This window comes from Lissotriton vulgaris, chromosome 3_1 (genome assembly GCF_964263255.1).
Source record: "Lissotriton vulgaris chromosome 3_1, aLisVul1.2, whole genome shotgun sequence".
In the NCBI taxonomy this organism is placed as follows: domain Eukaryota; kingdom Metazoa; phylum Chordata; class Amphibia; order Caudata; family Salamandridae; genus Lissotriton; species Lissotriton vulgaris.
Genome location: NC_141689.1, coordinates 1,209,546,194 through 1,209,569,978, shown reverse-complemented (window position 1 = coordinate 1,209,569,978; position 23,785 = coordinate 1,209,546,194). Strand labels below are relative to the sequence as shown.

The 23,785-nt window shown below is 47.2% G+C and overlaps 1 protein-coding gene across 1 annotated transcript in view; it reads right to left on the bottom strand.

Moving 5' to 3' along the window:
• Nucleotides 1-7,895: 7,895 nt before the first annotated feature.
• The window catches only part of TRIM14 (tripartite motif containing 14), a 178,921-nt gene continuing 163,031 nt past the window's right edge, over nt 7,896-23,785 (bottom strand). Inside the window, exon 6 of the mRNA XM_086961665.1 lies at nt 7,896-10,108. Within this exon, the coding sequence (XP_086817791.1) occupies nt 9,573-10,108 (536 nt within the window). The 3' untranslated portion in view covers nt 7,896-9,572. The remainder of the gene's footprint in view (nt 10,109-23,785) is intronic.

Below are 23,785 nucleotides of genomic sequence, written 5' to 3'. Positions count from 1 at the left end.
CAGAGATGTGTTCTTTACGCGGGATGTCTAATATGAGCCTGGCTGAGGCATTCTGGATGCGTTGGAGTTTTTTCTGGAGTTTTACGGTGGTGCCGGCGTATAGGGTGTTTCCGTAGTCCAGTCGGCTCGTGACCAGAGCGTGGGTGACTGTTTTTCTAGTTTCGGTAGGGATCCAGCGAAATGTTTTTTTGAGCATGCGAAGAATGTTGAAGCAAGATGAAGAAACGGCGTTGACTTGTCTGTTCATCGAGAGTGAGGAATCCAGGATGACGCCCAGGTTCCGTGCGTGGTCCGTCGGGATGGGTGCTTTTCCAAGGGCCTCTGGCCACCAAGAGTCATCCCAGGCGGAGGGGGAGGTGCCTAGGATGAGGACTTCTGTTTTGTCTGAGTTCAGTTTCAGACGGCTGTGCTTCATCCATTCGGCTACTTCTTTCATTCCTTCATGCAGGTTGGTTTTGGCCGTGTTAGGGTCTCTGGTGAGTGATAGGATCAGTTGAGTGTCGTCGGCGTAGGAGATGATGTTGAGGTTGTGTTGGCGTGCGATGACCGCGAGGGGGCTCATGTATACGTTGAAGAGGGTGGGGCTGAGTGAAGATCCTTGTGGTACGCCGCAGATGACTTCAGTGGCTTCTGACTTGAATGGTGGAAGGCGGACTCTCTGGGTTCTTCCGGTGAGGAACGAGGTGATCCATTCCAGTGCTTTTCCTTGGATTCCGACGTTTCTGAGGCGTTGTAAAAGGGTGCTATGACAGACCGTGTCGAAGGCTGCGGAGAGGTCGAGGAGGATGAGGGCGACTGTGTCTCCATTGTCCAGTAGAGTTCGAATGTCGTCTGTTGCTGCGATGAGGGCGGTTTCAGTGCTGTGCTTGGCTCGGAAGCTGGATTGTGAGGAGTCGAGGGATTTGTTGGTTTCGAGGAATGCGGCGAGCTGGTTATTGACCGCTTTCTCGATGACTTTGGCCGGGAATGGAAGGAGTGAGATAGGGCGGTAGTTTTTGAGTTCGGTGGGGTCAGCTGTGGGTTTCTTCAGGAGGGCGCTGAGTTCGGCATGTTTCCAGCTTTCCGGGAAGGTTGCAGAGTTGAGGGAGCAGTTGATGACGTCTCGGAGGTGCGGTGCAATAATGGAGTCTGCTTTGTTAAAGATGTGGTGAGGGCAAGGGTCTGTGGGGGATCCTGAGTGGATAGAGTTCATCAGACGGATGGTGTCCTCAGTGGAGATTGGCTTCCAGTCATTGAGGATGTTCAGGGGGGGTGGGGGTCCTGCAGGGGATTGGGTGGGTTGGTCTCCGGGTAGGTTGTCGAAGCTGTTGTGGATGTCTGCAATTTTGTTGTGGAAGAATGAGGCTAGGGAGTCGCAGAGGGCTTGAGAGGGGGTGATGTCGTTGGAGTTGGCTGAGGGGTTGGTAAATTCCTTGACGATGTTGAATAATTCCTTGCTGTTGTGGGCGTTGTTATCTAGTCGGTCCTTGAAAGCGGCTTTCTTGGCATTCCGGATCAGTTGGTGGTGTATGCGGGTGGCGTTTTTGAAGGCGTCCTTGGTGCTGGTGGTTGGGTCTTTTTTCCAGGCCTTTTCAAGGGAGCGACAGAGTTTCTTGGATTTCTTAAGACCATCGTTGAACCAGGAGGCCTTCTTGCTGCCTAGTTTGATTTGTCGTTTTTTCAGTGGTGCTAGGATGTCGGCGCTGTTGGATAACCATTGGGTGAGGTTGGTGGCTGCTTGGTCTGGGTTTGAGGAGTGGGCTGGGGGGTTTTGAAGAAGCGATGAGGAGATCTGGTCGATGTTGATTTTGTTCCAGTTTCTTTGCAGAGTGGGTTGGGGGTGGTTGTTGGATGTGGGCTTGTTGTAGGTGAAGTGACCGCAGCTGTGGTCAGTCCAAAGGAGAGCTGTGGTGTGGCTGAAGGAGACATGTTTGCTGGAGGTGAAGATAGGGTCGAGTGTGTGATCTGCGATGTGGGTGGAGGTAGTGACAAGTTGTTTAAGTCCGAGGTTGGCGAGGTTGTCCAAAAGGGTGGTGGTGTTGGGGTCGTTGTTCTTTTCAAGGTGAAAGTTGAGGTCTCCCAAAAGGATGTAATCCTCGGAGGGGAGTGCGTGTGGAGTGATGAAGTCCATGATGTCTTCACTAAATTATGCGCGGGGTCCTGGTGGCCTGTAAAGGAGGGTGCCTCTGAGTGTGGTCTTGGGGTCGATGTGGATCTGGAAGTGAAGGTATTCAGAGTTGGCAAGATTGACGTCTGAGCTGGTTGAGATGCGGATGGATTTCTTATGGACGATAGCGATGCCTCCTCCTGTGTGGCCGGTACGGTCCTTGCGAATGATCTTATAGCCTTCCGGGATGGCAATGGTGATGTCTGGGGCTGATGTGGCGTTCATCCATGTTTCTGTTAGGAAGGCGACGTCCGGAGAGATGGTGTCTAGTAGATTCCAGAGGTCAATGGCGTGCCTGTGGACCGAGCGGGTGTTGAGCAGGATGCATTGTAGGTGGTTGGGGTCGGATATCTGTTGTGTGTTCGTAGATGAGGAGTTGTTCTTGGTGCCGTCGAACTTGCAGGAGTTGCAGGAAAAGGGTCCATGGGTGTGTCCAGGAGCGGCTTGGACGCAGTTGGGGGAGCGGCCGGGGTTAAGGGCTAGGAGGGTGGTGGCATCGTAAGTAATGCAGGAGGGGTGGACATTACGAGGACCAGGGGCACTGGTGCTGGGCGCGGTCCAGGCGCGGACGGGCGTAGACGGGCTTACCTTTGGCGCACCTTTGGCGCAACTAGGGCGCGATCGCTGCGCGTGAACGCTGCGCGTTAGGGTATTGGTCATAAATGGATGGTGGAGGGGGCGGAGCGTGGGAGGGGCAGCAGCTGGGAGGCGGTGGCGGGAGGAGGGGCGGACCAGGGGAAAAACAACAACACAAAATGGAGGGTCAAAGGCGAGCACAGCCAGGGGCAGCAAATGCACAGCGTGAAAAGAGCCTTACACGCACAAACCAGCTATAAAGTAGCCAAAATCAGAGTTACTGCCTCAGCGACGTCGCGCTGCTATTTAAATCAATAAAGCGACAGTGCAGCGCAATTAAATAAATAAAGCGACAGTGCAGCGCAATTCAATAAATAAAATCGACAGTGCAGCGCTACAAAGCGACCGTGCAGCGCTATCAATTAACTAAATGAATGAGTCAATGCAGCGTTAGGAACTGAAATGCAGGCAACAAACGATACCAGCGTGCAGGTCAGCTGGAGCGTGGGGGAGCAACCGGACTGAAGGAGGGTCCAGGCGCCTCTAGTCCATCCAACTATAGGCCAATCAGCCTCATTCATAATATACAAAAATTATTTGCTAGACAACTGCTCAACAAATTGCAAGAATGGATGGACACTAACCAAATCCTGTCACCCGTTCAAGCAGGATTCTGCGCCAAAAGTAGCTCCTAAAAACCAAGTTTTTAGGTTCACATCACTGTTTTGGAAGTATGCTCTGATTTGTAATCAAAACTCAATGTGGCTTTCATAGATCTGCGTGCAGTCTTCGACTTAGTTCCTCAAAGGCTCCTGTGGAAGGTTTTAATTGAGATGGGGTCCCAGGGCAACCTGATTAATTTAATTGTAAGGCTGCATGAAAATAATTATGCCGAGGTGTGAAGGGTCAACCAGGGGAAATGAACAGAGCAGATTCCAATTTGTCGTGGGGGTACGCCAAGGTTGGGTTTTTGGCTCCTACTCTGTTTACATTATATATAAATTATGTTTTTAAGGAACTGCAGGACTGTAACAATTACTTTCCTGTATTGAATGGTAACAAGATTCCTATATCATTTTTTGCTGATGATACTTACTCATACCGAAAACCTGAACTGGCCCTCAAAATTGTATTAACAAGTTTCTAGGTTTCTAGGGGACTGAAAAAACGAACTACATGATTTTTAGGAAAGGTCATGTTAGAAATAGTACTGAGAGAGTGGTTGACGTACCTCTCGAATGACTTTATTGCTTCGATTATCTAAAAGTCAAACGAACCGACAAGCTTAGTTGGGAACCCCAGCTTAGAAAAAGCACCTTACTTCTAACAAAAAGATCTGAAGCAATACTCAGTCCAGAGCCATATCTCCAGCTTTGTAGGTATATCGAGCCAAAGCACTGGTTGCTGCCCTTTTTGGTGCCAAAGTGAGGATACTCAAAAGTTACCAGCGGAGGAGAATACATTTATCAGATTGCTTTTATGTGATCCTTCAAGTACTCCCCTAATTCCACTTTTCTTTGGCAGCAAACATATTGCAGATATGGGTCACCTAAGACCTTTGATGTTTTGGGTTTGTATCTGGTCTACCCCAGAACAGAGTACAGGGACACATTGAGGGAATATTGAAGATCAAGGGCACTCTAAAGACCCCTGGATCTTTAGAGTGCCCTTGATTTCAACACGGTGTAGGGAAATGGGGCTAAGAAGACTATGGGATAGTCCTGAAATAAACTGAAAGTATAAGGTTGCTGTACTCAAAACTAGATATTGGGACTGCCTGAATGACCAACAACTAGCAATGGCTTCTTTAAGTTGTCTAATCGAATCGATCAATTTCTTGAATTCAAGCCAAGCCCAAAGTTTGAAGTTTTTCTTGATATCATTTCTGCCCCCGGACAAAAGTCTGTTTGCGAGATTTTGGTTGGGTAGCCTGCCACTAAAAACCTTCACTAGTAAGTGGGCAAGGGAACGAAATTCGGACAAATGCCACATGTTTTGTTTTTCTGTCCAGAATACCGTGGGCCCCACAGGAAATTGATACACTCTCTGTTTAAACCTGAAGATTAATTCTTATATAATTACACACAATATTCTAAAAACTGAAACCTCTGAAACATTAGTTTTTTCTGTAAGTCAGATTTTAGCCAATGTTTAGCACAAACACTGTAAGGTTGTACTTTAACGAGAGGAAGAGTACATTACTCCCTTCTAAGTATTGAATTCTGACAGCTGGGGTTCAAGCAACTCTATTTAATTAGATTATAATAATGTTTGCCCGCTAAGCTAAGTAAGGATACATTAGTCTTCTGCTAGATTTGAACAGACGCTATATTAGAAGAATGCCGCTGTACCTTTGGTATTATAACTGAGTTTTTCTTATTAGATCTCTTAAACTTGTGAGAAAATTATAATGGCCTCTTCTGCCCACTTACCTTCTATATTGCACAAATTCTATTTTAGACTTTTAATTATACACATTTTTTTGGTATTTGTACGCTTTGATTGTTCTTGGCAAATGAATAAGCCTTTTTTGATTAGATGAAGTGGTTTTAAAAATATACATTTCCTGATGAGATGCCTGGCTACATCTATAGCAATCACCGAATCCCATTTGGGGTTTTAGAGCGACATAAATCGTAGTTCAATTTTGAGGTCACGAATCATGCAACCTCCAAGCTGTTCAATTAATGCCACAAGATAAATGTATGTATAATCAAGGTTCGTTATTCCAAAATCATTTTTCTCAAAAATAGTGACTAAAAACTTCATTTAGAGGTTGTTGAGTTGGAATATTTAACAGAAAAACAGTCCATGTTATCCTATGGTTGAAAATAGTATTATCGGTTTTGAGGTAAGTATTTGGTAGTGAGAGTTGAGGTTCTGGGGGTAGACTCTGGGGTCCCTCAGGGTCCAGGATGCACTCTAGTTACACCCTCAGCGGCGTTAGGAAGGCCGGGTGCAGAGTGCTGAGGTCCAATGTTATCCAAAGGGGATAGGGGGCCTCCGGTTAGTGGCTGCTGGCAAGCAGGCCACTGGGTTGCGGGAGCAAAGCTCCTGGACTTTAGCTAAGGGCAAATGGGAAACAAAGTAGCACCAAAGGTACACCCGCAGTGCGGAAGCCGGGTGCAGGGTGCTGTTTTGACGTCGGACACCCTGTTGTTTTCAATTGAGAACCTCCGGTTTGTAAAGACACTGCAGGCTTGGGGATGAAGGTCTTCTGGGTGCGACCACCACTTCGAGAAGTAAGTTGGGAAGTTAGGGGTTGGCTAGGCACCATTGGTTTAGTCACACAAGGCTGTGAGGCGTCGGATGCAGGGGTACCTTTTGGGGTCGGATCTTCTTACCAGCACCTAGTCGCGGTTAGGGGGGGCCTTCTGGATTTAGACTGCAGGCGTCGGCTAGAGGCTTGAGGCAAGTCAGGGGTCACCGGATCTCGGGTCAGGATTGCTGAGGTGACCTCCTCATGGTGTTTGCCCACTGGAGCTCTGGCCGTGGACAGTGGGTGCAGAGTGATGCGGATTCGCGGTTTCTGGACGAGGCCAGAGGTTGCAGATGAACAAATCTGGTGTTCACGGGAGACAAAGTCTTTGTAGTTGAAGGCATGCAGGTCCTCCGGGGTTTTTGAGGTTGCTGGCTGCAGGACACACCTGAATTTCGCAGGAGCAGGTTTGAGGGGAAGACAGGCCGGTAGGGCTGGGGCCAAGTCAGTGGGCGTCTTCCTCTTGTTAGCTGCTGCACGCCTGTTCGGTCCTTCTTTTTCTAGTTGTTTCTTCTTGTATTAGGAAGCAAGGTTCAGGGGTGCCTCTAAATACTAGATTTAGAAGCGTTACCGGTAAGTAAACGGCAGGGACCAATGGGTCCCTTCCCTAGGGTGGGTACACCCCCTATTATGCCACCCTCCAGTGGGAGGGGGACATAAGTCTGTCCCTGGTTGCCTGGAACGGATTGGTGTTGTTCATGCGGCGGTGCCCGGCTGCAATTTACATCTCTCACGCAGCCACAAAGCAGCACCTGGCTCCCTGACTGCCAATACACGCGGCAGCGCCTGATTTATTGTTATAAAAACACATTCCTTCTATATTCCCCAATTTCTGACATTCAGTAAAAATGCTTTGATTCCCCCCCAAAAAACTTCGCATTTTTTACATATATTTGATCTTAAGTGCCCTATACTCTGCTAAAAAAACGAACTCTAATATATAACCTGCTTCCATAAAATAGAAGCTTTTACTTCAAATACAGTATTCTAACGAAAAATAAATCCTATATCTTAATACCCAAACATTACAACTGATTACAAATTTACTTATCTCTCCAGGAGCAGCATTGAAAAGAGTGAGTGTTCTGAGAATGCACTATTTATGGACTACAGTGTTCTAAATTCTAGATTGATGTTATTGTTTGGAAGTTCCTTAAAGTTGCTGCAGGAGGGGCAATAAAGGATGTTCTTCACAATGGTAGACTCTGGTCTTGAAATTAAATCCGACACTGAGGTGCTTGGAATCTATCAGGTGAGTTAATGTTTGCCTATTACGTGTTTTTGGGGAATAATGTGCATATCTTGGTGCTAATTGCACTTAAATCCACGTATTTCGATTATTATAGGACATTTTTCCCTTGTATGACCTGCTGAAATGTACCTGGAGAAAAACTACCAAGGTGCGGTGTCAGCCGTAAAAAGTATAATTCCAGTATTTACAGTAACAGGACTTACCTCACATACTGGTATTTACTGACACACTTGTAATGAGGACCTAAGTGTACTTTAACTGAAAAAAATACATACAGTTGCTAGTGTAAAATGGGTGAACATTAATGTTTGCACCTGTTTTATTAATAGTGCCAAGTGCACGTGGACCACATATTGATTTGTCAAATTGGGGTTTTGCATTAGCACTGTGCTCTAAGCCCAGCTAGAGGCAGATATTACAGCAGAAAGTTAAAATCTCTAAATGGGACACAAGCAGGTCAATTTGTCTCCATCGCACACCATGTATGCCACAAATATCTAATTAGAGCAAAGAAATCTCATGACCGTGGGCAAATCTTAGTTGTATCAGACTATATGCACTCCATTTAAGCCCAACCGCTATATGTGGTCTGAAGACCAGCCCTAGGTGCATTCCAATACAGCGTTTGAGATAACCAATTTATGATAAAATAATACATAATCTTGATAAAAATTATTTTATTGAAACCTTTATACAGAATCCATTTGATAATTTCCTTTGAACTGCAGGTCCACTGCTCGTTTCTCCTATAATTACTACTCAAAAAAAGGTTATGCTGGTGATGCATCTTGTCAAAACGGTGATTGATAGTAAACACAAAAAACAAACGAGGTAATTTCTACATTTTAAAGCCTTCTTTGAAAAAACGGATTGTTCTGTATTATGATGGGATTTTTCAATGTTCTATATACAAACACAACATGAGATATGGGATTTGGGAGCTCAACACATTACATCATTTCACACCATAAATTGTCTCTAGACAGTTGGAAAATCGCAGTTAATATTGTTCAAGCTAATGATAATCAATTGATCAACCTCAGAAGAATGAAATGCTTAGTGGCCCAGGTTAGATTTGAACCTGTGATTTACACAGAGGTCTCAACAGCAGTTGCTTACCACTTTTCACTTTTACCAGCAATAGGAATGTGAAAATAACTGTGTCTAATACGTCTGTCATGCTTTTGTCTCAGTGTGTAATTTAAATTTGGATCATATGAAACTATCATAAAACTATGTTGCTGCTTTAATCAAACATTGAGGGTATCCTATGGTGGGTTTGAATCACAATTTCACTATCATTCGCATGCACCCAAATCAGCACAATGAAATGAGAAATGGCATGCCAAAAAAGCAGCATTAAATGATATTCAGCTGATCTTCCGGACATTACAAATTTATTGACAGGGGTCTTTCACCATGATTTTGAGCGATTTCATGACACGTAGCTAATGTGGAAGCAGGCGCTAAAGTTTTAAAGTTTACAGTGCAGATTCCTATTACATTTGGATAAGATCCAACAGCTTTCAAGCAATTAATTTCATATTAATGGCATTGAAGAGGAGTGCTGTTATGAAGTTATCATGGAAAATCTTATGCTTGTATGTTGAAGCCTGAGAATTTAGAGTAACCAGGAATATCTGCAAAGTGATAACCGAACATTAGCATGTTATTTATAAAGAAATTAAATGGTGATTTACCAAAGTACAAACTTGGCATTGTAGACGCTTTCATGAGAGTATTACAGAGCCACTTTTATAACCCTAGGTTACAAGAGTAGGAGTTCCTACCAGTGTCTCAGAGGAGTGGCCTGGAAAATCCCTTGCAAATATGGTGACAAATGTGATACTCCTGCTTTCTAAATTAGACTTGTAAGATACTAGTTTAAGTGATGAAAGTGTGGGAAATCAGCCAGTTACCAGCTTTCACAGAGGATGTAAAAGGAAGTGAAGGCAAGTTGAAAAATTAACTTTAAGAATAAAATATTGCCAATTTTTCTAGCTCTGCTTATGCATACTTTACGCAATGTGCAGATTAGCCACGTGTAAGATTAGGAAAATAGGTAAAAAGGAGTTTGTCTCAAGAAGATCATTCACTTTCATGTGTTTCTTCTAACAGGCTCAAGTGACAATTTCCTGAATTGACCGACATTGTGCATAAGTCTAAGATATGTAATTATGTAATTATAACTTATGACATGCACCTGTCATAATTCACACATGTTTTTGTGAATTGTGAAAATAAGGTTTAGTGTTAGAAAAGGATTTGCCACATTTTCTTACTCTTGACTGGACAAATTGGTAATAGATTGCTTTAAAGAAAGTCAAGGGCTCCCATTTTCAAGTTATTCTGCAAATGGATATCGATCCTTCCCAAACCCTCAGGGCTGGGTAAAGCGGTTCTGTGAACTTGCAGCGGAAGGTGTGCAGATGTGTCATACCACATGTCACGTCGTAGAAAGACAATATCCCAGCCTCATAGTCCAGGAAAACTCCAATTTTCTCCGGGTCATTGTCAGTTGGTATTGGCGTTCGATCCCCTTTGTGGAATGCCCAGTATTCATAATCAAACCTTTTTATACACCATGACCCTCGGTTCCAGCCCAGCCGGCTTGTCTCCGAATCTCCTTTCCTCTGAATGGATGGGTAAGTGGCCCCAATCCACCATCCTTGCACAGCACTCAGCAAATCCACCTCCCAATAATGACTTCCTGAAAAGTAGGCATCCCTGCTTATTACTTGCCACAGTTTATCAAATCTCTGAGGGCTGTTGGCAAACAATTTACTCATCCAGGCACTGAATACGGTAAGACGGTCCTCAGACAATCTCAGTCTGGGATGCATGGTATCGGGATCCAGACAGGGTGATCTTGCATCTGTGGGAAAAACAAGAATAGCAAATGAGGATGGCCAACTTACCAAGACAACATAAAAGAACAAGACTAACAGACTGTAGGAGAAGAGTCACCCAAGTCTGTGAGGTGGGTTTCCTGTCACTTTTATTCACATCTCAGCCAAGCAAGTGCTATAGTCTTGTGTAATAAAGCACCCCCCCACCCCCCCAACAAGAAGCCTAGTCCTCATCACTTATTATTCAGCACAACGGTGAGAAGGGGCAGGTGGAGCACGACAGGCTCTGGCATGCAACTTTTCTTAGGACTTTATGGTACTCTGCTGTCCTGATCCCGACCCTGTCCCCGTAGTTACCCAACACCAAACCTGAAAGAACACTGAGGGTATCCCAGAGAGAAGCAGCACCAGTATCCAGCCAAGAACAATGAAGAGGAATTAAATAATCATTTTTTCATCTGCGTGAAGGACCATCATAATCACTGCTATTGCCAATTATCTTCAATATGTTTTCCAAATAAAAGGCTATTCTCATGTTTGCGACACAACTTATCCTTCTAGAGTTGTATTTTAACTTGCCTTGTCCTCTGCCCATAGCTGTATGTCTGTCTCTATTCTGGCCCTCTGGAGTTTGTCCTAGATTCTAAGCTTTTATGACTTTGTGCACATAATGCTTTTTAATGTTAATGATAGTGGGCATTGCGGCTCATTTATTTGTCTTCTTTAGCGTTTCTGTATGAATAATTCATTCTGGAGGAGTGCATTTTCGGAGTAGAGGTACTCTGAAGGAAAAGAACGTTTGTACCCATGCCCCCGACAATCAGATATTATGTAGGGGTAGAAAGGTCTTGCACCCTTTCAATGTACTCCTACACATGAGGCATGCGTAGTGTGCCATTTCAGCGTGTTTGTTCCTGGTTGAGACACTGGTCGTGTGGTCCTCTGCCAGCTTTGTTTTGCCGGTTACTTGTTGAGTTTTGATGGATCTCTTAGGAGCAGCAGTGGTGGTGTATTTGTCTGGTAATAATATTTGCTGAGAACTGGTGGTTCTCCTGTGGTTCAGGTTTTACTTTCCTCTTTGTCCTCCACTGCCACGTATTCATGTTTCCGGCCTACTGTCTTCTGCCCCAAGCATTCCAGAGATTATTTTTTTTGTTCTCTGTCAGTTTTGAGACTAAAGTATGTTGTTCTCAGTTTTGCTGTCATTTTTCTACATTAGATGGCAGCATCCATCGGGAGTGTCTTCTTTATGGTTGTTGTCCTGGACACCTATGTGCTATTGTCTGCCATGTTTATTGTCCAGTCCTTAAAGGAGGAGCTGTCTTGTTCTCTTCTCTTTTTATGCTATGTCTATCCTTGCCAGCACAGAGTCCCATAGTTGGGCTTGACATTTACCTGTCATCCAAGTGTATAAAGCCTAGGTTGGTGACACCGGTGTGAGTAGGTGAGCACCGCATGGAGCAGTCATCATAGGAGAGTTTTGTGAGCAAACGGTGATGATGTGTGAATTTGTGAGAGATCATAGGAGGTGAGGTGGCACGTAATGGGTCTTGCTGGTCATCATGTGTGTGAAGCCAGAGTTTATCCCATGCGTATTTGGGAGCTAGTCGGTAGTGGTGGGAACGTATGTGGTACAACGTGTATGCATAGTGAAGGACTTGGAGAGCATATCTATGTCAATGTGGTGGGGAGTGCCGAGATATGCTATGGAGACTGATGTGGTGTTGGGTGGTAGTGTTGCAAACTGGTGTGATTTGTTATGGTGTTGCATGGTGAAGGTGTGTTGTGAATGTTCGAAAGGAGAACTGAGATGGTGCAGTGTAGATGAGTAATGCTGCTGTATGGTGTAGTGAAGGACCTCACAAAGCAGCAACCATGCAGCAACATTACTCGTGCAGAGTATTGAAATGTAGCATTGATTTATTATGTTGGTGTATATAGGTCTCTGGTGTTATTTTTGATGTAGGAGTGGGGGAGGGAAGTCATGGTACATAGGGTGCACTTGTGGGCTTGATGATGTGTTTCGGTATAGTGTGGATTGCTATTGTGTTGAGTAAGTATGTGCGGAATTTGCAGATTTTCGGCAATTTCACAATCCGCGAATCTCGCGAAATTGCCGAAAAATTCGCAAGTCCACTCGCAGGCGGATTTAGAAGCCCCGCCGCAAGTTTGGCAGTTGAGTAGAGGTATCGCACAAACCGGTGGCGTCTTCTTGGATAAATATGAAGGGCAGGGTTCATTCTGGCACGATGCTCCTGTCACAAAAATTAAACCTCAACAGGAAGCACTTACAGATATGGTGCCCGAGTTGAAGCTCAAATTCAGTAACGCATTCATCAGCCCAAAAACAATCGTAAGCTTTGTCGAGGCTGGGCAGGTGGGCTTTCTCCCCATATCTACTGTCGAAAATTAGCTGTGATGCTGGATGGAGGCCTTTGCATCCTTCACTTTCACAAGCGCAATCCCTGTGCAGTTCCTGTGACCAGAAGCTTCTGTATCCTCGTCTGCTGCTCTGATCAGTCTCTGACCTTTTCTACCCACAAGAGGCATTGGAACTCGCATAGAAGCCCGTCCATTTGTCCCCGCTCACAAACTAGGGGTGTGCACCGTCTTCCCGCCATTTACCCACTATAATGGACAGCTCACTCAAGGGACCATGGGCACCCTTCGCCGTGATGGCATAGTAACACACACATGGTCACTGGAGACAACTCTTCTGGCACTTTACGCAGCTGAAGTGTAGGAAAAGCACTATACATTTACCCAACGAGCTTGCACTTACTGATTAGCCAGTAGAAAGTAGTACTCCAGTAATATTTCTGCAGAACCGCAAGTTTGTGGATTTTTCCGCGAACTCGCTGATTATTTTGCATGCATTCGTGGACCGCAGATCCGCAAAATTCGCCCATACTTAGTGTTGAGTAGTGTTGGGAATGTGATGAGCACGGTGGACTAGGGTAGTAGAGTTTGGTTGTGTGTATTTGTACAGTGATATTCTGAAGGCTTCTAGGGGCAGCCTTGTATTAAAGAGGAGATGGGAAGTGCAATTTGGTGTGCTGGTATATGGAAGGCTGTGGTGCAGTGTCAACCGGCATAGCAGGATGTTGTTATGGCACTTTTAGATGTGTTGTGGTGATGTAATACAGTGCATATTTTGGGGTAGTGTGATGTACAGGGAGTGGTTAGGAGGATTTTCCGATAGTGTTTGAATAGTGCTACTGAACAAGTTGTGGAAGGGGTTGACAAGCACATCGAGCAATTGGGTGATGGTATTTAGAAACCTGCCACATGAGATAGTATACAAGGGGAATTATACGGTGAGTTCAGTCAAATAGGAGTTCATAGGTCAGGAACACAAACATCCAGGCAGATTAGCATGAATAAATAGTAAACACAGCCTCCCCCCCATCCCCAACAAAGGACCATAGCCATAAAAGACCTCTGAACTTGGATAATATAAAAGTGATGACCTGGAAAGTAAAAGGAAATGGGACACAAGCTAAAACTGGGTGCAGTATCCCAGTTTCGCTACAAGCTCCTAGCCGGCTTTTGTTTCGGTTTAGGAAGGACCTGGCCTGGCAGCTTGGGCTGGACTGTTCCTATTGGAGCAGGGTCAAGACTGAATTGCATATGGCTGGGTTCAAACAGAGGTGGGATGGTGGGTAAAAAAAGGTGGATTGGAAGGCAGACCAGAGCAATTGCCAGTGGGTCAGATACAGTCAAGGCTTCATCCATCACCTTGTTTTTGATGCCCTGCATGTGACTGGTATGCCCAGACATTGGTCCCTTGCTCACTGTGCCATTGGAACCATACTATACCTGGCTAATGAGCCATAATAAGGGAGCAACCAGTCCTGGGTGGCTTGTGTTCCAGTTCAGGGAGGACCTGGCCTAGCATCTCAGGCTGGACTGTTCCCACTGGAGCAATGCCAATACTGATTGGCATATGGCTGGGTTTAAACTGATGTGGCATGGTGGATGAAAAACAATGGATTGGTATGCAGCCTGAGCAGTTGCCATTAGCTGAAATTAAATCAAGCATTGCCCTCAGTTCTCAATGTGTACTAAACAACAAGAGAAACCCTATCATCATTAGGTACCTGAGGTGTCAATTAAAAGAGAGAGAACATTGGTCCCCTATGTTCCCTCTAGGCTGCTCGCACGTGCAGCCTTGCTTCTTACAGCGCCCAGACACTCTGTGGGAACGCGCTCTCCCCTCGAGGTGCAGAATACATGATAAAAGTGAGGCATGAAAATGTCCCTTTTTAAATTGGGCAGCGCACAAGGAGGCCCAGTACAGCAATTAAATGATAAAGAGGCTGCTTCCAGTGTCCCAAGAGGCCCCTAGCATGCAGTGTGTAACAAATCATATGTGAATATGTTTCACACTGCAATGAGAGGGTGTGGAAGCGTCATTACGGCCAGTGCTGCTGACATTGGAACTGGGGGAACATTGCAGGGCCGGCTCTAGAGCAAGGATATTAAAGTCTAAAAAGCAACTGCTGCCTTGTTCCTAGCCACAATAAAAATGTTAATATATCTCCAGTGATTAATGTCCTGTAGTGAGATCGAAGTTTTGTCTAGAGAAAGTTTTGACTCATTGTAAGGTGGAGCAGAGGATTAATATGCCTGATGCAAAGGACGTGTACCATGTACATCACAGACCTGTATTTATGAAGATAGCTCAGTGGGTTACTGCTTTTGTTAGAGGGATCCTTTAGTTACTTGCAGTTTATAAGTTAAAATCATAAAATAGAGCAGCGAGCTATCAACTGTTATCAAAGTGCTGCAGGCAAACTGCAGTCTTTCATTTTCTTAGTGTTGGTAAAAAGATTTGTTTGGGTAGGAAACATTTATTGTTACAGAGAACCCCCAACCATGGTGTTACAATTTAAATCCTGTTAAAGAGTGATAGCAAGGGAATCTGTGGAGGAGGTGGTCATTGGGGGGCGCTAACAAACATTGTCACACTGGGCACCACCAGCGCTAAAGCCGTCCCTGGAAACAGGTTCCAGTCTTGATGCTCAAGTAAAGAGCTCCAATACTTTCCAGTCGAGGTTGCTCAAAAAACTGTAAAAAAACATTAAACATTCAAATACTTTTAAACTGATCCTCCTTTTGATTTATCTTTTTTTTTTGTCCTCATCTCACCATTAAGCTTCTGCAGATCTTAATGAAAAGCCGTCATAGCCAAATGGGCGCCCTATGGCTGACTGCACTTGCTTAGGTCGACCAGCAATGTATATAGGTCGGATGCATGGCGGGAAACCAACTCGAATTATATTAGTCTTGAGTCTCGACCCCTCCTTTTTATTTATCATCACAAAGAATGCACCTTCTAATGCATAAATTCAGGCTTTGCACTGTACAAAACCCCCTGAATTGCCTTTTAGTTCACTAATAGCATTGTCTTTTGGGGGGAGGTGGTGGGGGAGCAGGACAAAATTCTCAGTTCATGTTTAATTAATACTCTGCACATAATCTGATTTACTAAAATGAGGTGCTTCCACTAGTTTACTATAGTCAAACATATTCTGGGCTGCATGATTGACATGCCACATATTTTCAAAGCTTGGCTTGTGTATGGGTTCTTAAGAGCCAGAGCAGACCATTTGCTCAGCTGTCCCTGGTAATTTGTTGTCTTGCCCACCTTTGCCTTGCGCCATAGTCCGGGTCACTGGAATTATGCATCAGGAGAGGACCAAATTATGCAGCAGGGTTGAATTATGTGGCAAGAAAAGGCAAGTTATACAACGTAATGCTCCATATTTTATGATAGCATTACTTTATTATTTTGACATTTTACACACTACCTGGGCAAATGTTAGTACCATTTAACACCCAGATATAACAATAAGCAACAGAAATGTGACCAGTCAACCTTTGTGAAAGGTCTTCCACTTCACAGCAATATGGGCCGACCCGGTTTTAGTAACTTTTTATCCATTTAAGCTAGAAGCTATTTTTTTCAGATTTGAATATGCATATTATACAGCAGATGATGGATTATGTGGCACATGTGGCATCATGCCTGGATGCAAAATCTTAATTCCAATGCCTGACCTTAGAACAAGGATCTGAGCATTCTGGAATCCTTCCATTACAAACAAATATCCATTAGACATCTCACTGTATGTGTGCTGTAAAGTGCATCATACTTGCAAAGTGTGAAAATTATGAAGCCTTTTACAATTATTCCACTGTTACGCCTGCCTTGAGGGAACATCATTTTTTAGCTCAATTCCCCATCTATAAATGTTATTAGATAGAGATTTGCCTCAAAACCCATGGGTGGTTACTTGGGAATGCCCATGTACCACCTGTGGTATAGAACCAAGTCCTGTGCACACGTTTTCAAATTTAAGGTTTTAGTGTAAAAACCATACATCAAATGACTTCACGTTCAGAAATTATGTAGGTCGGCATCACAAATGTTTTGAGGAAGTTTCTTTTATATATAATCGTGTGGGTCAATACAGAAAGAACCAGCTGACACGTGTTTTGTCACTCAGGAAAAATCCTATGACTCTTCAGGGCTGTATGAGTCAAACACAGGGCAGCGCGATAATAGCTTCACCGGTGATATTTCCGACCCGGTTGGTAACGGGCTACAATTTAAATAAGTGAAGACATGGAAATGCCACAAGGTTGTTGGGAAATACAAATCCGTTGTTTCTCCTCAAATGTTCGGTAATGATTTAAACGTAGGCGGACGTGTTGGTCTGTTCCACGGGTGGACCGTTGCTGCAGGTCCCTGTAGAGATCGCTCCGTCTCGTGTTCCAAAGGTGGTATGCCCCTCGATGCAAAGTAGCACCATTTAGTGCATAGTACTTCTTTGTGTTACTGTGAGCAACTTACTTACGCAAATCATGATGTGTGTTGGAAAGTATATCCAACCACAACATTAGGTGCTAGGCTTGTGCCACTTTTGTGATGCAAACAAATCGCAGAGTTAATAGATCTGGATCAGAATCTCTAAACAGGTACTTGTCAATATTATGAGGCGATTTGTGTTCTTAATGCAAGCTAATAGAAGGTTACAAAATGACCAATGCAGAGCAAATGTTGCTTTACTGTGTAAAATCAGAAGGCAATGAAGATGCCACAGGAAGGGGCCACTGAAGCATGCGTGAAAAACTATTTGCGCCTGGCATTGAGCATTTCAAATGTCTATAGACAGGTCTCAGATTGGAAGAGAACAGGGATTGGAAAGTAAGAAAATGTACTGGATAGGAAATTAGAAAAGTAGGAAGGACAGAAATAATAGAGAGTTGAAGAGGAAAGATGACTTGGGAGTATGAGGAAGAGGTGAGATTTGAATGTAGAGAGAAAAGGAAACATGTATGGAGAGGATGAGATCTGGAAGTGAGATAGAAAGCAAGAAAGGGAGAGGAAAAGAAAGAAAGGGAGTTACACAAATAAAGTAAAGGGAAAAGGTAGGGAAAGAAAGAAGGAGAGGATGATAAAACAAACTAAAGGGTAAGTGGACCAAGAGGTGGCATACAAGGAGGTCGGAGCCAAGGAGAGAACAAGGTGAGAGAGAAGCATAGTTAAGATATAGATTTGACAGAGTAAGGGTGGAATGTCTGATAACAGGGAGATTAGAGAGACTTTGTGGGATAGAGAAGAATAGGACATAGATTAAAGAGAGGAGAGAGAATGAGGGAAAAGTGGAGCAAAGTGGAAATAGGGAAAGAAAAGTGGGACCGTAAAGAAGAGCAAGGAGAGGAAAAAAGCTATAAAAAAAGGGACTCTGGGGCAGATTTATGTTGGGAATACGCCACGTTTGCGTCACGCATCTGCAGCGTAAACGTGGCGCATCCCTACGACCCATTTACAACGTGACGCATCTAGGCAGATGCATCACGTTGTAAAGCCCTGCGCCACTTGTGGGCGTTCCGGCGCAGGGTGGGCGTTCCGGGGCAGGTGCGCCGCTCGCAAAAGTGGCTGAGTGAAATCAATAAGATTTCACTCATTCACTTTCAGGCCAATGCTGTGTCAATGCCCTGCGCCTGCTTGAAGCAGGCGTAGGTCTTGACGCAGCATTGTAAAGATGGGGCACCCCCGAGCCTTGCTGGAGCTGCGTCGAGCTTGCGACGCAACTCCAGCAATGCGACACCTTAACGGCACAGATGCTTCCCGCATCTGTGCCGTTTTTGCCCCATGGTGCGCCGCATTGTAAATGCGGCGCACCATGGGTGACGGAGCAGCGGCGCAAAATAACTGGCGCATCCCTGGGGATGCGCCAGTTATCATAAATCTGCCCCAAAGTCTATAAGGACAAGCTAGAAGATCAAGTGGAAGTGGGCAGAGATAAGAAAAGGTGCGAGGAGGAGACAATAGTGGCATGGAGATAGCAAATAGAGAGGAATTATAGGTAGAATGATTAGTACACAAGATGCAGTGGCACCTATGCCCAGGGGGTGCAAGGAGCCCTCTGCGCCCCAGTGATGGGTGTCTTTTAATACCAACCCAGAGGACTTTGTAAGTGTTTGGCGGTGTTCTTTTTTTACTGGTTTGCATTAGGGCCCATACTATGCCACTGATTCTGGTAGCTTGCACGCTGCACATGCTTCTATATTAAGTTTTTGCTTATCTTCAGTGCACGCAGCCTTGGCTTCAGTGCACCAAGCACCTTTATTGCCACACATAGAGAAAAAAATTAGAAGGAACATTGTCTGTCCCTAATACAAACAAAAAGTCATGATTTCTTATGCTCACATAATCGTATATATTAAAGGAGTTTCATCCACCAATAAACCACGATGAACAGTGGGATGCAAAAGTGTCTGTGCTCAGTGATCAGAAGAGTGACACACTCATGAGATGGAAAGAAATAGTTGTGTATCACAAAGCTTTTTTAATAGATGACCCACAGAACAAGGTAAGATACAGATTTAATAAGGGGGCGTGGCTTGGCCGGCTGCAAAATGGCCGCACTCTGAGTGGGCTCTGCCGGCCAAGCTTCCTTATCCGCCAGAATCCTGCTGCATCCTCACTGCTTTCTGCACAAAAGTTGGTATTTTGGACAGCCTGCGCTTTCGTGCATCACCCGCCCCAACTCCCGCCCTCCTACCGGGTCATACGGCTGAGTTACAGATCTCAGGCCAGCGCTGTGGTTCCATCTTGGCCCCTGGGGTGCCTTCCCTGCCACCGCTGGTGCCGTGTGGGCACTGGGCACCTTGTCTGGACTGCTACTTCACCCGTTGCTGTGGCTGCCTATGCTTGGTGAGTGCGCTCCCTCTGGGTGTTAGTTGGAGGGGTGGGGGCCGTCTGCTCTGTGGCGGGGCTCCGGGGCGTCGAGGCCTTGCTATTCTTTCATTCCCCGCTACCTCCTACGCAAGTGCCCGGCGCTGGGCCTAGTCGGGTGAGTGGCGGACCCCCGTGCCTCCCTCGTCTGCGCTCTCCCCCTTTGGGGGTGCCCTCCTCCAGTGCCCGGCTCTGCCTCCGCCCAATAAAGCCCCCGCTGTGTGCCAACCTTTGGTTCCTGGGGAGGTGCTGCCTGCTACATCGGCCCGAGCTGTGGCCCGCCTGGGAGCCTCCCTTCCTCAACTCGTCGGCCTGCTGCTTGGCGTGCGGCGGGCTTCCCCAGTCTACAAGCCTGTCAATCTGCTTTCCGCTGTTCTGGCCTGCTGTCCTCGACCCGCCGGCCGGTCTGCTGCTATCCCCGGCACCCTCCTCGGGCGTGCGGCCTGCTGCTGGGTGTGTGGCGGGTGCCTTCCCTGATTGCTGGCCTGCTGATTTCCCCGACACTGCACACTGGTTGGGGCAGCCCTTTGAAGTCCGCTGTGGGATCCTGGAGCTGCGGGGTCCCCTCCTTCTGAGCTCGCTATCTTCCGCATCATGTGGGGGCCTGACTCTGCCCTATGGTCTGCGTGCTGGGGCCTGTCCTCCCCTCCCGGTCTGTTGTTGAGCCTCTCTCCGCACCTGTCTTGCTCTCCACGTTGCACTGTACGCCTGCTTCTGGGCCTTCGCGGAGGCCCCCAGCTTCCTCTGCTGTTATCTGGTTTGCTTGGGCGTCCAGGCGTCTTGCTACACCTTAGGAATTCCTCCCGCTGACTTCCAGTCCACACCGCCACGCAGGTTGCACTTTGATTCTTTATCCGGGCATGCCGGCCTGTCGTTGGAGGCTGCTGCGTTAAAGACTCTGTATCAGCTTTAAATTTACACGACTGCCCCTCCCCTGCTTCCTGAGGTGGCGTGTCCTTCCTTCTCACCTGGCTGGGCTCACTTCTCGCCGGGAACGCACTGGCCTCGGAGCCCCCTGCTCGCCATTCATGTCTGGGGCGCCCCACATCTTGTTGCGCTTCTGACCCTCCTTGCACATTACCGGCTGGCGGAGGCTGGTTAACGTTCCGCATCGCAGGCCCACACTCTCCACCTTGGACTGTCTGCTGCTGTGCTGCCGGGGACGCTCCTACAGGCCTGCTGGAACCTCCTCTCTTCCAGTGCCCGGGCTCTACCCCATCTCTCGCTCCCCTCCCATTTCGGTTATCAGGTGCCCACTTTGAGTTCTCTACGCCATGGGGAAATCAAACCCTAAGCAGCCCAAGATCGCCTTTGAACTCAGGAGGTCCTCACGTCAGGATGGCGCGGGCTCGGACAGAGCCGACTCCGCTGCAACGATGGACCCCCCTTCGAGCCGAGACGACTACCTTAAGGCAATCATGCTTGAGGTAAAATCTACCGTCACCGGTATCGCGTCCCAGCTTGATAAGCTTTCGGATCGCCTCGACTCAGTGAAGGATCGTGTTGACTTTCATAATAACAGACTGCTCCATGGTGAATCCAGGATCTGGATCGCCGAAGACGCGGCCACCCAAGATAGGCAGAAGCTACTCCAAATGGATAAGATCCTGGCGGTGATTCGAGAGAAAAATGAAGATTTGGAGGCTCGCTCTTGTCGGACTAACCTCCGCATCAAGGGCCTTCTGGAGTCCACCAACATCTCCAAAATGGAAGACTTTGTTGAGCAGCTGCTCAAGGAGCTCTTCGGGGATGTCCTGTCCCACGTCTTCATCGTGGAATGAGCCCACCACTCTTTCGGCCCGCGCCCAAATCCTGTTCTGCCACCCCGCCCCATTGTGGCAAAGATCCTGAACTTCCGAGATCGCGATGCTATCCTTCGGGCTGCTTGTGACAAGGGTACCATCACACACCAGGGTAACACCCTCTCCTTCTACCTGGACTACACCCTGACCGTTCAGGCCGCCAGGAGAGAGTTTTTGCCGGCCAAGCGCATCCTCCACCAGCACGATGTGTCATACTGGCAAAGTTGAGGGTCCGACAAGGTTCCAAGACACTCATTTTTATAGACCCGAGGGAGGCCATGGCCTTTACTAAGAGACTGGAAAAAGAATCTCGATCCTCCCCTCCGAAGTTCCCACTTGAGAGTGCTAGTCGCCTCAGCGACAATGATTGACTGTGCAGGCAATGTTTCTTGATCAGCATGTTATATGTTTGGTGGTGCCGCTACCTATCTTGAGCTTGGCCACCCTGCTCTATTGCAGGGATGTTCGCCGAGTCCTGCCATGCCCCCACTGGAATGATTCCCATTAATGATGCTATGTTTTTCCCTCCAAGTTGTGGGTCCCTGGGGAGGGGTAGGTGGTTTTCTCAGCCGGATTGGGGGGTTGGAGTGGGGTTGGGGTGGTTGTTTATTTTCTGTTTGGGTCGGGGGGGATGATTTGGGGTGGTGGGTGGTTGGCATTGTGGGTCTTTTCCTGTTTGGCTCTTGACACTGCATCGAGCTTCCTTTTGCAGCACCTTCGCAAGTCGACTCCAGTCTGCACTCTGTATTGTTTGTTTTTTTGCATGGTGCAAGGCCCTCCGACTCATCTTGATTGTACTCATGGTTTATGAATAACGGTTCCATACGCTGCTCCACTGGCTTCCTCCCTTGCTCCCTTGGCTGTGTCCCCCTGTGGTCAGACATGACCGGCGCTTTCGCCACCCGCTAGCGCGCTTTGCACCCTCAGCCACACTTGCCAGTCCGCGCTCATGCGCTTTGCCCCAGCTGCTCCGTTGGATGGAACCCCTCGTGTGCTGTCTGCCTTTACCTGCACTGCCCCCCATTAGTGTTTCCCCTTGCTTCCACCTGGCTCCTTTACTCCACATGGGCGCGGCTGCGAGCTGCGCTGGCCGTCTTCCGCAAGATGCTGTACCCTTCCCCGCCCCCTAATGGGTGACATTGTCTGCTGGACTTGGAATGTCAGTGGCCTGAATGACTACCGCAAGGCCCGTTTGATACACTCCCATCTACAGCACCACAAGGTGGATATTTGCCTCTTACAGGAGACACACCTGTTACCTGGTTCCGTCTCCAGACTTCTCTCTCGTTACTGGGGGGAATCCCATTCCTCAACATCCTCAACATACTCCTCGTACGCCAGGGGTGTCTCCATCTTGCTGCGGCGAGGCCTCCCTTGGCAGTCCTCCTGCATTCTTCTCGATCCGGAGGGTAGATATGCAATCCTTCACGGTCTACTACTTGCCCTGCCTGTTACGATTGCTGGGGTGTACAGCCCCAATTCCGACGACCCGGCTTTTTTAAATCATGTTTGGCACCTCATCTCCTCCTGCGGCCCCGCGCGGCAGTTGTTTGGGGGGGAGATTTTAACGTTACTCTTTCAGCAACCCTGGATCGTTCTGGCTCTTGCACGTCTCATCCGCGCACAGCAGCAGCTCTTACATCTATCTTAATTGACAATGCACTGTATGATGCCTGGCGCCACCTCCGTCCCGATGCCCTGTGTCACTGGCACGCGGGGCTGCTGGTTGCGAATTGACTTCTGGCTGACCTCGCCGGATGTCCTGTCCTGGCTTGCAGATGCTGAACATATGGCTCGCACCTTTTCCGATCATGCACCGGTCCAGCTCCGTCTTAGGCCTCCCCATTCCCAGCGACGAGCCTTTACCTGGCGTCTTTCTCCTAACGCCCTCCGGGACTCTGTGTTCTGTGCTGAACTCCATACAGCGATCACCAATTATTCCGATCTCAACGCGGGTTCTGTAGACTCCGCCTCCACCCTATGGGAGGGTTTCAAGATTGTCATTCGGGGCAAGTGTATTTCCAAGCAGGCGGGCGTTCTCTGCTCCATTCACTCCGGCTTGGCTTGAGGGTGAGATTAAGGTTCTAGATGCCGCCCAGGCGAGGTGCCCCGACCCAGAGACGTTGGCACTGCTTCGCCAAAAGCATACCGAATTCTCGGAAGAAGCCGGCCGCGAACTGTCTTTCCTGGGGCGAGAGGGTCAAGCGTGAAGCTTTGGGGAGGGGGACCGCCCGGGGCATACCCTTGCCAACCTCCTACGTCCACCGCAAGCTGTCTCCTATATAACTGCCCTCAGTGACGGCGGCCCTGATAGAACCACCTCTCCGGATGAAATTAAATCCTGTTTTCTTGACTTTTACTCTAACCTTTATTCTGCCGGCACTCCCTTGCCACAGGAGGAGTTCGACCAATATTTTGAGTCCATCGTCCTCGTCTGGCTCGAAGACAACCATCGTAAATTTCTTGATAAGCCATTCTCCAGGGAAGAAATACTGGCTGCCTTCAACAGCTTACCTAGCGATAAGGCCCCTGGCCTGGATGGCCTGACTGCCTCGTTCTACAAATCGTTCGCTGACATCCTGGAACCGCATCTGGCGGCCATGTATAACGAGTCTTTCGACACTGGGCTATTCTCGCCGTCCCTACGTGAA